General features: G+C 39.2%; 1 protein-coding gene across 5 annotated transcripts in view; it reads right to left on the reverse strand.

The window, feature by feature from the left end:
- DOCK8 (dedicator of cytokinesis 8) overlaps nt 1–13,952 on the reverse strand; it is a 224,196-nt gene that overhangs the window by 42,417 nt on the left and 167,827 nt on the right. For all 5 annotated transcript variants that reach the window (XM_089913260.1, XM_022573565.3, XM_089913261.1 and 2 more), the window contains 4 exons: nt 11,524–11,679; nt 9,567–9,706; nt 3,838–4,007; nt 247–389 (listed from right to left, as the gene is read on the reverse strand). In XM_089913260.1, coding sequence (XP_089769386.1) covers nt 247–389; nt 3,838–4,007; nt 9,567–9,706; nt 11,524–11,679 — 609 coding nt within the window. The remainder of the gene's footprint in view (nt 1–246; nt 390–3,837; nt 4,008–9,566; nt 9,707–11,523; nt 11,680–13,952) is intronic.

Genomic DNA, 13,952 nt, shown 5'->3' on the forward strand with positions numbered 1-13,952 from the left:
GAATTTGATCTGTGAGTCTCTTGCTGTTGCCAGAACCCTGCCTGACTGAGTGCTGCCTCAACTGTGCCATTTCCCTTTGCAACTGCTAGCCTCACAATGATTCCTTCTAGTGTCAAGCAATGAGGCAGAAATCTCACTGCCTGCTCTATGCTGGGTTCTGGTGGGTGGATTTAGGAACAAGCCCATTAAAGGATGGGAAAAGACACAAAATGAAAAATAAACGGGAGAAATTGTGCACCAACATACCAGGGAAGACAGCATTGTTCCACTTGTCTTCAAAGTAAAATTCCCAGCTATGGCTAGTGCCACATTCTGGTTAATTGCACTGGTCCCTTCTTGCTCTTCATCTGAGCCATTGGTACGATTTTTTCCACTGCGGGCATCTGCAGCTGCAATTAAAATACTATTGGTCTTACCATATGATCCAGCAATCATGTTCCTTGGTATTTACCCAAAGGACTTGAAAACTTATGTCCACACAAAAATCTGCACATGGATGCTTCTAGCAGCTTTATTCATAATTGCCACAACTTGGAAGCAACCAGGATGTCCTTCAGTAGGTAAATGGATGAATAAACTGTGGCACATCCAGACAATGTGCTAGAAAGAAATGAGCTATTAAGCCATGAAAAGGCGAGGAGGAAACTTAAACGCATATTAATAAGTGAAAGAAGCCCATCTGAAAAGGCTACATACTGTGTGATTCCAACTACACGACATTCTGGAAAAGGCAAGACTATAGAGGCAGTAAAAAGTTCAGTGGTTGCCAGGGGTTGGGGGAAGGGAGGGATGAATAGGCAGAGCACAGAAGAATTTTAGGGCAGAGAAACTAATTTGTATGATACTACAATGCTGGATCCATATCATTATACATTTGTCCAAACCCTTAGAATGTACAACACCAAGAGTGAAACCTAATGTAAATTATGAATTTTGGGTGATTATGATGTCTCAATGTAGGTTTATCTATTGTAACAAATGCACCCCTCTGGCGGGGGATGCTGATAATGGGGAGGCTGTGCATGTGTGCAGGCAGGGGGTGTATGGGAAACCTCTGTACCTTCCTCTCAATTTTGCTATAAACCCAAAACTGCTCTAAAAAATAAAGTCTTAAAAAAATCTTTCTTGCCATCAAGCCAAAGATGGTATTACCCTATGTTCCCTACCCTCTGCCCCATGTGTGACTGATACTTAGTTACTAAGGTCAGCACAGTAATTTTAAACCTGAAATTTAGCATTATTTATCTGCTACAGGAAAATAGCATCTATTTATCATCTATTTATTCCTGTTTAGCATCTATAGGAAAAAGTAGGCAGTCTAATAAAAGAGAGAACATGTCCAGCACAAGGTTAGGCTAGAAGTTAATTTTTCAAACTGAAAAAAAATTTCAAAGCTTTCATAACACTTTTCTATAATATGATATTTTTACTTCATTCGTATATTTCAAATAATGACCAAATAGAAAGGAACCTATAATTACAGAATTAAACAGTACCTTATAGAATAACAAGCTATTATCACAAATTCAGCAATAATTTATTAAAATTTGAATGTCTGAAATAAATGTTAATTTATTGTATCCATGTAATATAGATGTATCTATATTTATACATAGGTCTAGATGTATGCAAACAAAATAAGGACCCACCATTTAAAAGGCTCGTTTTAAGACCATTATGAATCATACACACAGAAAGTATTAATATTTGTTTAAGCAGTTTTGAGAAAAGTGTGTTAAAACACGTATGACTGATCCATTAAAAACCTGTAATTTTATTAGACCTGTCAACATTATAGTATTTTGACTTTCAATTTTTCATAAAAACTAGTGTCAACAGTATTTTCACCTGCCAAACTTATAAAAACAGAACTCAATTTTTAAAAATAATAATTCACTGTTGTTTTTAAGTCAGTTGAGTTTTTAAACAAATGGTGAAATGAAGAGACGTGGCAATTATTCAAGACCTGATAACTTTATCAGGATTAATGTGAGCATACGTTCTCATTTCCCCTAAATGTGCATAGGGTCATGGTTACAAGACAAGGAGAGGAGAGGATAGAAACGTTTGCTGCCAAAATGCTTTTATAGAAGTTCTCTCATTTCATCTTTATCACAACCCTAAGATATAGGCATTGTTATCACATTTTTACAACCGAGGAACGGAAGGGAAGGCATTAAAAGGCTGAGGAACTTTCCAAAGGTCATATATAGTAATAAATAGGCTGGAAGTTGAATTCAGTTGTATCTTTTTAAAAAAATATACTGTATTCTTATTAGTTTATCAATCGAAAGATTTCATATGTAACAGATGCGCTATATTACCTCTAATAATAGAATACTTATACTGTTTTCCCACTTGTCAGCTACGTCATGACTATAAAGTTCAGTGCACACGTAAAGAAACCATTGAGACTTAAAAGGCTCAAAGACCAAGTGCTGAAAAGTTTTGATCCCAAGTCACTGATTTGGAAAATTCTAATCAACAAGGAAGCTTAGGATCATGCATGCTAATGTGATTCCCTGCTTTGGGAACAAACAAATCACAGGTCTTCAAGTGAAACTTTCTTGAAAGGTCCAGGCAAAATCCTAGAAATGGTCTGCAAGTCACCTGCCATGCTCTGAATTGCATCTTTAAATCTTGAAGACAACTCTGTTCTCCGTTTGCCCTCCAGTCAGGCACTGCTACAGGAAGCTCCACGCACCTCATCCTGCAGCCGGCTCATCTCTTGTGCCAAGCTTGCTTCTGTAATTTCCCTGCCCATTTTTTCCTCATTCTATGAGCTAAAGAATTGTCACCACAAGGATTTTAGAAATAATTTAGTCACATAGGACACTTTGCATTTGCAGGAAGCAAGAAAACATGGATGGTTCTAAGATTCCGAGCATGACTGCTTCCAAGGATGCTGAGCTCAATAAGCATTCCTTGGGATCCTTCCTCAGTTGAGAAAACAAGCAAGGTAATTTTTAAGAACTTCCCTTTGCTGAGGAAAAAGCAAGAACCGCTCTGAAGTGGCCAGAATTGTGTGTGTGTGAGTGTGTGTTGTGGGGAGGGTAGGCAGATTGGCTTGTCTTTCTAAGGTCTCAGGTAAGATGCTCTTTTTTGGGAGAGGGTAGTTTTGTTTGTCTACATTCCCTAATCCACACAGTAACATGCAAATAAACCCAGGAGGTACACAAAGGCCTTTCAGACAATCTATCCTTTCCTCTTGTGGCCAAGTGGGAGATACTGACTTTCAACCTTAGAATGAGCCTCTTAGTGCCAAAGGCAAAATTCCTCTGTCGTGGCAGAATCTCCTAAGAGTGTCAGATACAATGCCTTTTTTTTTTTTTTTTTTTTGCATGGTACAAGTGGTTAGACTCATTTGAGTCTGCTTCTTTCCTTAAAAGCTCATAAAAAAAAAAAGGAACAACTTTATTTCAAGGCATTTGTTTAGACTCATTTGAATCTGCTTCTTTCCTTAAAAGCTCATAAAAGAAAAAAAAAAAAGGAACAACTTTATTTCAAGGCATTAGAGCACGGATCTCCAAAAGAAATAATTCTGTTATTATCTTATCCTTTGTGGTGTATGGTCTATAATGTTCATCATATACCAGCAGACCAATGAGTGAATGAATAAACAAACAATTTCTAAATGAAAAACATATACAGGTCTATGTGCCTTAAAAAAAAATACACTCATTGGGGCCTATGTTAAAAAAGTCTGGAGAGCACCGGTGTTGGGAATTGCTCACACAAGCATGTCAACACTGGAGCTAGTAACAGAAACCTCATTTTAGCGGGGCATTTGGCAAGAGCTCTCAACAATCAAAAGAAGGAAACAGAAGGCATTGTTACCTGTAAAGTCACAGAGCTGAGGCAAAGCATCCAAAATGATACCAACCAAAGGCAGGTAGAGGGCAGCAACTTTGACCTTCACCTCCGGTTTGACACAACGCGGGTCCAGGTCGTGAGAACTGAGCAGGCTGTGGATGGCACTGACAGCTTTCCTTTGCACTTTGCTGATCCTATTGGCATCACACAAAAAGCCAAAGGTTAGAGTGAAGCAAGGTTGACCAGAATGCTCCTAAACAATGGGGTGACGACGTGAAAACCAAGCAAAGCAGGGTAGAGGCATACAGAATCCAGAGACAAACTGCCTGTGTTCTAGTCCTGGCTCTGCTGTTAGCATGATGTTTAAAGTTCATCATGTTGTAGAATCAGTACTTCATTCCTTTTTATTGTTGAATAATATTCCATCGCATAGTCAGATCACATTTTATTTATGCATTCATCAATTGATGGACATTTGGGTTGTTTCTATTTTGGGGCTATTATGAATTATGAATGCTGCTATGAATATTTGTGTATAAGTTTTTGTGTGGTTATAGGTTTTTTATTTCTCTTGGGTATCTACCTGAGGGTGGAATTACTGGATCATCTGGTAGCTCTATATTTAACCTTTAGAGGAACCACCAAACTGTTCTCAACAGTGGCTACATCACTTTACATTCCCACTAGCAGTATAGGAAGGTTCTATTTTCTCTTTGTATTACAGCCATCCTAGTGGGTATGAAGGTGCTAGGAACTGAATGTTTGTGACCTGCCTCCCAAATTCATATGTTGAAACCTAAGCCCTAATGTGATGGTGTTTGGAGGTGGGGCCTTTGGGAGGGCTTTAGGTCATGACAGCAGAGCCCTCATGAATGAGATTAGTGCCTTTAAAAAAGAGACCCCAGAGAGCTCCCTTGCCCCCTTCTTGTGACACAGCAAGAAGATGGCCATCTGTGAACTAGGGCGTGGGTCCTCACAAGACACTGAATCTGCCAGCTCCTTGATCTTGAACTTCCCAGCCTCCAGAACTGTGAGAAATAAATTTCTGTGGTTTATAAGCCACCTATTCTAAAAATATTCTATAATATTTTTGTTATAGCAGCCAAAAGGAACTAAGACAGAAGGGGTATTTAACTAGTTTTGATATACATTTCCCTGATGGCTAATTACGTTGAAAACCTTTTCACGTACTTATTGGTCACAGCTTCGTTGGAGAAATGTCTATTCTGATCCTTTGCCCTTTAAAAAACTGAGTTATTTGTTCTTTTATTATTGAGTTGTAAGATTTTAAAAATATATTTTAGATACAAATCCCTTATTAGATCTATGATTTGCAAATATTTTCTCCCATTCTATTTGGTGTTTTTTCACTTTCTTAATGTCCTATAAAGCATAGAAGTTTCCATTTTAATGAAGTCTAACTTATCTCTTTTGCTGGGTGTATTTTTTATGTCAGATCTAAGAAACTACTGCCTAATTAAATTTCATGAAGATTACCCTTAAGATTTCATCTAAGAGTTTTATAGTTTTAACACTTATAATTAGGTCTTTCATCCATTTTGAGTTAACTTTTGTATATGGTGTGAGATAGGGGTCCAACTTCATTCTTTTGGATGTGGATATCCAGTTTTCCCAGCACCATTTGTTGAAAACACAATTTTTTCGCCATTGATTTTTTTCACACTCTTGTTGAAAAATCAGTTGACTATAAATGTAAGGATTCATTTATAGACTCAATTCAATTTCATTAATTTACATAGATCTATCTTTATGTCAGAACCACAGTCTTGACTACTTTTGCTTTGTAGTAAGTTTTGAAATTGGGACGTGTGAGTCCTCCAATTTTGTTCTTCTTTTGCAAGATTGTTTTGGCTATATTGGAGTCCCTCGAATTTCCACATGAATTTTAGTATCAGCCTGTCAATTTCTGTAAGGGCCAGCTGGAATGTTGAGAGGAATTGCACTGAATTTGTAGATCAATTTAGGGAGTACTGCCATCTTAACAATATTAAATTTTCTGATCCATGAATACGTCATGCCTCTCAATTTATTTAGATCTATTTCTTTCTAATGTTTTGTAGTTTTCAGTGTACAAGTCTTGTACTTCTTTTGTTAAATTTATTCCTAAGAATTTTACTCTTTTGATGCTACTTTAAGTGCAATTTTTCTTTTAATTTCATATTGTTCATTTCAGGAGTATAGAAATGCAGTTAGTTTTTGTATATTGATCTTATACCCTGCAACCCTGCTGAACTCACTTATTACCTTTTTTTTTTTAACAGTAGGTTCTTGTTGGTTATTTTAAATATAGCAGTATGTACATGTCAATCCCAAACTCCCAGTCTATCCCTCCCTCCCACCCTTCCCCCCCAGTAACCATAAGTTCATTCTCTAAGTCCGTGAGTCGCTTATTACCTTTAATAGTTCTTTTAGTGGGTTCTTTAGGATTTTCTATAAACAAATCATGTCATCTGTGAATAGAGATAGCTTTACTTCTTCCTTTCTGATATGGATGCCTTTTATTTCATTTTTTTGTCTAACTTCTCTGAGTAGAACTTCCAGTACAATGTTGAATAGAAGAAGAGTGGACATTCTTGTCTTGCTCCTGACCTTAGAAGGGAAGTATTCAGTTTTTCACCAATAAGTATGATGTTAGCTGTGGGTTTTTCACAGATGCCTTTATCAGGTTGGGGAAATTCTCATATATTTCTAAAGGGTGTGTGAAGTGTCTTTTTTCAGGAAGAGTTAATGGATTTTGTCAAATCCTTTTTTATAAACTTTTAATTTTATATTGGAGTATAGTTGATTAACAATGTTGTGATAGTTTCAGGTGTACAGCAAAGTGATTCAGTTATACTTACACATGTATCTATTCTTTTTCAAATTCTTTTCCCATTTAGGTTGTTACATAATATTGAGCAGAGTTCCCTGTGCTGTATAGTAGGTCCTTGTTGGTTATCCATTTTAAATATAGCAGTGTGTACATGTCAATCCCAAACTCCCCAGCTATCCCTTTCCCCCACCCTTCCCCCCTAGTAACCACAGGTTGGTTCTCTAAGTCAGGGAGTCTGTTTCTGTTTTGTAAATAAGTTCATTTGTATCATTTCTTTTTAGATTTTGCATATAAGCGATATCATACGATATTTCTCTTTCTCTGTCTGACTTACTTCACTCAGTATTTATTCACCTATTGAGATGGCTGAGTGGATTTTATCCTTTATTCTCCTCATATAATGTATTGCATCAATTGATTTTCAGATGCTAAACCAATCTTGCATTCCTGGGATAAATCCTACCTAGCCATGGTGTACAATCCTTTTTGTATGTTGTTGGGTGCAGTCTGCCAGTATTTTTTGAGGATATTTATATCAATATTCATATTTGTCTGCAGTTCTCTCCTGATGTCTTTGTCTGCTTTTGCCATCAGGTTAATGCTGGTTTTATAGGATGAGCTGGGACGTGTTCTCTCCTCTTCTAATTTTTTGGAAGAGTGTGTGAAGGATTGGAATTAGTTCTTTAAACATTTGGTAGCATAACACAAAGATGCTAGATAATTTCCACATTCTTGAAAACCACTACGGATTTAATGATATGTGGATGTTTGTGGATGCCACCAGGTAAGGGGGGTTCCAGAGAGATCCTTTAGAAACTAGACCTGTGGCTCCTTTTTAGGAGTTCAGGTACTGAGATGTGTCCCACTGGCCTTGTGCCTCATATGGGCAGGTGTTGGTGAGTCTACTAATTACATTGGCAGCAAAAGGAAGTGCTGATCAAAAGGAAATATTGTCAAAGGATAAGATGTTTCTGAGATTTTCACCCACATGGTAAAGTCCGTGATGGTATTTTTAATGACTCTCCAGGAGAGTAACTGACAACACTGCGATCAGGGATTACTGTGTTGCCAAAGGAGTGGCACTCTTAATTAGTTTCCTCTGGGGGGGTAGAAAAGGTACCTTGTGTGTATTTGTGTGTGTGTACACGTGTGAAGAATGTACCTACCTGACTGAACATAATCACATCATGGCTTCTGAACATACTCTACTCTGCTGCTGGTATTTAGAATAACAGCAACAATTTTAGGAGGAATCAAAACAGATGTAAAGGCTGTTTCCTTAGACATTTCACTAGAAAAGAAATGGAAAATAGAAAGTACCGTTTCTGTAAATACTAAAGAGCACTTTTAGAAATCACGTAAATCCATGCTATTAAAGGACAATTAAGACAAAGCATGTGCGTGTGTGTGTGTGTGTGTGTGTGTATGAAGGCAGTTTTCTCTGTGCATAAGCCTCCTTCTCAGCGCCTTTCAGCATATTTGTCAGGGCACTTTGTGTTGCTGTGGAAATTTATATTAGCTACAGAGTAGAAAGTTCTATTGAGAAAACTGAGAGGAGTTTAGTTAGGGTTGAGAGAAGACGATGAAACCGAAGCCTTGGAAAATGAAGCTCTCTAAGGATACACTTGACACCTGAATTTCTGGAAGGAGGCAGAATTCAGAGCTAAGAACATCAGACTCCCCACAATGACCTGCTGGGCGACAGAGACCTACATTCACTTAGGCAATATCAGTATGGGCAAAGCGCTTAGGACACATTTGTTATTGAAGTTACACAATCTTGTGCTCCTGCAATTGTTTCATACAAGGATGTCCTGTTTTTGCCACAAAATTATAAGCACTTCGAGAGAACTTGAGAGTTTCCAATCAGACAAGAATCTATAACATACAGCCATGCTGCCATTAGTCAGCGTACTCTATTCCAGTGTCCTCTATTAGCAGAGGAAGGAAGAACGTAGGCATTGTAGGAGTAGGTTCCCAGGCAGGGAGGTGATGTGGTATAGGAGGGTGGGCCCTGAGGAGGGACTCTCAAGACCATGGCTCTAGACTTGGCTGTGCTATGTAACTTTTGGCAAGTTCCTTCAGTTCTGTGGGCCTCATGTGAACACCAAAAGGGCTGAACCTAAATTATTTTCCAATCCTAAGGCTCCTTGGGTTTGACCCCCTGAATGGTGAGCTCTCTGGGGGCAAGGGATTTTGTCTGTTTTGTGCATTGAAATATCTCTGATATATTCCAACACTCAACTATGTCTGCCCCATGGTAGGCATTCAGTAATTGCTGAATGGAACGTGTAGCATTGTGGAAGGCATTGTCTGCTTCTGTCCAGTCAGGTCTGATCCTTTGGGCTTATGGAACAGAGGAAAAGAAGGAAAGAACAGAAGTGTCAGTTCATTGACTTCAAGTCCAGATTTTGCCACGTGCCTATAGGTGATCAGGTTTATAAGCAGTGAAAGAACGTGTAAGCCCTGGACCTGTGGCATCTCTCTTAGACTGGGAAGGTCTTTTTGCAAGAAACCTAATCTGGACACTTCTCATCAGTGGCCACTTCCTTTGTTAGCACTGATCCAAACGGCACCTGGCTGCTGCCTCTGTGTGCACACATCAACCCAAGGCACGCACTAAAAACAGTGCTCCTGCTTCTAAGGAGCTCACGAATCAGCGTCCCTGGGAAACCTAGTAGAATTGGAAACTTCCTCTCAAAGAATAGGAGGTTGAAAAGAGCTATTTTATGGTTTCTCTCCCTACCCCGTGCCTTTCCACATTCCTATAGCAGCATTTTCTCTAAACGTGTCTGCTTCTACTCTTTGGAACTGGTGAATGGTGGAGATTTTCGCCAAGCAAGAGAGGCTGAACTGCAAACTTTAGTAAGGAGCAGCTTTTTTTTTTCTTTGTGTTCCATTATAAATGTCTGAAACATACCCTTCCCCTTCGGCATCCAGGGCAGCGGCCAACTCGGTAAAGAGAAGCCCAGTGAGGAAGTGCTGCTGGCGGTACTCTGGTGTCAGATCAAACATGCTGGCAATCTTCTGGTCCTGGAAACTGGAGCAGGAGCTGGAGTTCTACAGAAATGCAAGGAGCAGTTCTATGAGTGACAAGAACTGGAATTAAAATCATGATGGCTAGTGTTTATTGAGCACATGCTATGGCCAGGCTCTGTAGGCACGATGCAGTGAAGCAGGTACCACTTGTGTCCCCACGTGACAGATGAAGAAACTGAGACTTAGAGTGTTCACTCTGCGTTCCCAGCAAAGAGGACTGAAATCCTAGGATCACATCTGGACAGGGAAATGGGGACTCTATCCAATGCTATGGTTGTGAGCAGGTGATTCCTCTGTAACAAACTGCCCCCTTTATTTAAGGCTCCTGTTACACTGCTGAAGATGGCTTACATACATTCTCTGAATTTTGCTGGCCTGGAAACCAGAAGCAGCGTCAGGCAGGGAAGTGTCAGATTGACCAGTCCTGGGCAATTCCTGTGTTCTTATCTTGGGGGCATACTTTATATGTCACTAGGAGAATCCAAAATGTCTCTGGAAAGCCTTTCCAGTTTGGTGAGGCTGGGGCAGTCAGAAGGGGAATGTGGGAGAGGACCCAGGGCAGAGCTGGCACGTCTGGAACAGCTGCTTGTCAGTGAGCTCTTTCCCAGTTCACAGGAAGATGGTCATGCAGTGCACATCTGGATCATGTCATTTGGCATGAATAGCTAAGAGTTTTAAAAAATTATTAAGACAAGCCTTCTCCTTTGGGCTAGTATTCAAGGAATATGCATCAGAAAGAAAACCTAAGAAGAAATCTTGCCTGCTGCTCTGAGCTACTGATTTGTTCCCTATAAATGGAATGTGACTATTAAACAGCATTTCTTTAAAGTTTTTCTAGAGGACACTAGTCCCCCGAATCATCCATGGAGGAAAAAAAAAGATTTCCAGAGTCCAGTCATATTGGGAATCACTGCTTATCATACACAGCCTCCCATTTCCTCTCCTACCCCACAGGCATTTATAATTTATATGAACAAGTTAGAGACACTTGGATGTCCTACTGCAAAGAAACCTGTTAACACAGCGTTTTCAAAATGGATTTGTCTTTGGAATTCTGTATTTGCATAATACCTCTTAACATCCTGTAGAATCTGGGGCCCACCAAACTCAACCTGCAAAATATTGTTCTACAAAAAAAGATTGGCCATGTCAGTCAAAGCCTCATCTCTAAATTTTAATACAACTGTTACTCTTCTGGGCTGATGAAGAAAAAGACTTGTTGGAAATATGCTCTCTATAAAACGGAACATTTGATTAGTTTACAATGAGATCTTTTTAGTGTTTCAAGAGCTAAATTATCTGGAATATGATTCAAGGAGGAATCATCTCGTGCCGAATTCCATTCTAAAGCAGAATCAGCAGAAAGTTCTAGGATCGTTCAAAGATATAATATCCATGTTAAAAACCACTACTAGATCATTTGGGAATCAATATAAAGGAAGCTGCCATTTCTTAAATTTTATGGTGTTGAGGTTTAGGAAAAGGGAAGTGAGCAAAGGAGACTGTCAAGCTAGAGTGGAAAGATGACTTTCAGACAAAAGGAAGATCTGTGACTTTTCTATGAATTACACATTTTTCGTAGTGCATATGGATTCCTTTTGCTCTACTTGACCTCAGCAGGGATCCTTGGACCTAGGAAGAAAACAATCACGTAGCTTGTAAATGATTAGTTAGAAGGCACAACTATGGGCATGCTTGTGTGTATCTGGATCAATTGATCTGGCTTGAATAGCTCAATTTTTCTTCTAATTAAGAAGACCAATCTTTACAGGAATAAATGACTAAACTAAGCTATTTCAATGAAATAGCTTAAACAATTTTTCCAGTTAGCCGATTACCTGGGAAGATATGGAGGGACAGGGAGACGCTGGAGCAGTATCACTATTCATAAAGAAGAGGTTCAGATTGAGGTAATGTTCGTGGCTGCAGAGAATTCTCAGGAACTCTAGCCGCATGGAAATGAGCATTGGAAGGTTGTTGAGCTTGGCTGACAGCTGGGAAGAAAAATGAGAAAAGAGGTGTTTAAGGTGAATGGAGTTGAGGTTGACAGACACAAAAATATCCTTTCTCCCCAGATTAAGGCAATCAATCGAATAAAAACGAATGGGACAGGGCAACAGATGGCAAGGTCTGCATTACCGGGAGGCCCCGTAAATTTTCATCCATTACTGTTCCCTTTAGTGATTCTAGTCTAACAGCTGTCTGAAATGAGGATGCTTACTGCAACTCCCACCCCTGTCAAATCTCTAAGACCATGGCAAGCCTGTGTTAAAAATAATCTGGAGGTATGTCTTCAGTGTAACACGATATAATTTCACCAAAATCCCACTGTGTCTGAGAAACTAAATGAAAGGAGTTGACCCTACATGGGGCCACACAAAACTAATGGAATAGGGCTGGATGACTTCAACGCCACAAGTGTTCTTTTGTGGTTTCTAATTAAAGGTCCCCCTGGGAAGTTCTCAAACCAGTTCCCTAGATGAAGGCATCAAATTACTTAGAATCTAAGTATGTAGTCCCTGCATAACAGCCAAGGAGTTTGCCCCAGAGTGGGAGAGGAGGAAGCGGAGGAGAAAGAAAGAGAAAGCTGGAAGAGTTTCCAGGAAAAATCTTCCCTTAAACAAACCAACCCTGAAATAAGCAATGAAAAGCTGGCAAAGGTGACAGTCTGGAAGAGATCTCTTGCTTCCCTCAGGCAGGTTGACAATTGAAGGACCGAGACTCTATGGGCTGTGACTCAGAGACAGCTTCTCTTAAGGCAAAGTAAGGAAAGGAGGGTCTTGATGGACCTTCTACCTCTCAATATATCATTATAAATACTCTGCTGCTGCAGCACAGGAAACCAAGCATCTCATCCCTACACATGGCCATGCTTCCCCTTCATGCACTTTAAGAGCAGTTTTATAAACTATACAATTTAAATGAGCACATATTTTCAGTCATTTTAGGAAAAGCCATTGTGTTATGGCATTTTGCCTATAGAATCTGTAGTTAGACAGTTAGTGGAAACAAATGAATACCATTATGTATTATAGAAAAAAACAGAATATATGACTTCTGTGTAAAAACATTTACCAGAACCCGTACTCTTGTCAATGTGCATTACTGGCTGATTTTGGACCAATGGGAACACCAGCAAATTGAACTGATTACAACTCGGTCTTATGCCCATCACTTAATGGCCACTCACAAAGTTGTTGGGTCAAGCCAGCTAATAAAATTTGAAAGCACAAGATTTTTTTTTTTTTACATTTGAATAAGCCTGTTTTAGATCTTTTATTTAAATTATTCTTTTTTTTAACATCTTTATTGGAGTATAATTGCTTTACAATGGTGTGTTAGTTTCTGCTGTTTAACAAAGTGAATCAGCTATACATATACATACATCCCCATATCTCCTCCCTCTTGTATCTCCCTCCCACCCTCCCTATCCCATCCCTCTAGGTGGACACAAAGCGCCGAGCTGATCTCCCTGTGCTATGTGGCTGCTTCCCACTAGCTATCTGTTTTCTATTTGGTAGTGGATATATGTCCATGCCACTCTCTCACTTTGTCCCAGCTTCCCCTTCCCCTTCCCCGTGTCCTCAAGTCCATTCTCTAGTAGGTCTGCATCTTTATTCCCATCCTTCCCCTAGGTTTTTCATGATCTTTTTTTTTTTTTTTTAGATTCCATATATATGTGTTAGCATACGGTATTTGTTTTTCTCTTTCTGACTTACTTCACTCTGTATGACAGTCTCTAGGTCCATCCACCTCACTACAAATAACTCAATTTTGTTTCTTTTTATGGCTGAGTAATATTCCATTGTATATATGTGCCAGATCTTCTTTATCCATTCATCTGTCGACGGGCACTTAGGTTGCTTCCATGTCCTGGCTATTGTAAATACAGCTGCAATGAACATTCTGGTACATGACTCTTTTTGAATTATGGTTTTCTCAGGGTATATTGCCAGCAGTGGGATTGCTGGATCATATGGTAGTTCTATTTTTAGTTTTTTGAGGAACCTCCATACTGTTCTCCATAGTGGCTGTATCAATTTACATTCCCACCAACAGTGCAAGAGGGTTCCCTTTTCTCCACACCCTCTCCAGCATTTATTGTTTGTAGATTTTTTGATGATGGCCATTCTGAGTGGTGTGACATGATACCTCATTGTAGTTTTGATTTGCATTTCTTTAATGACTAGTGATGTTGAGCATTCTTTCATGTGTTTGTTGGCAATCTATATATCTTCTTTGGAGAAATGTCTATTTAGGTCTTCTG

This window comes from Delphinapterus leucas, chromosome 6 (genome assembly GCF_059928025.1).
Source record: "Delphinapterus leucas isolate spDelLeu-1000000601 "Yukka" chromosome 6, BTC_Dleu_Yukka2, whole genome shotgun sequence".
NCBI classification, from domain to species: domain Eukaryota; kingdom Metazoa; phylum Chordata; class Mammalia; order Artiodactyla; family Monodontidae; genus Delphinapterus; species Delphinapterus leucas.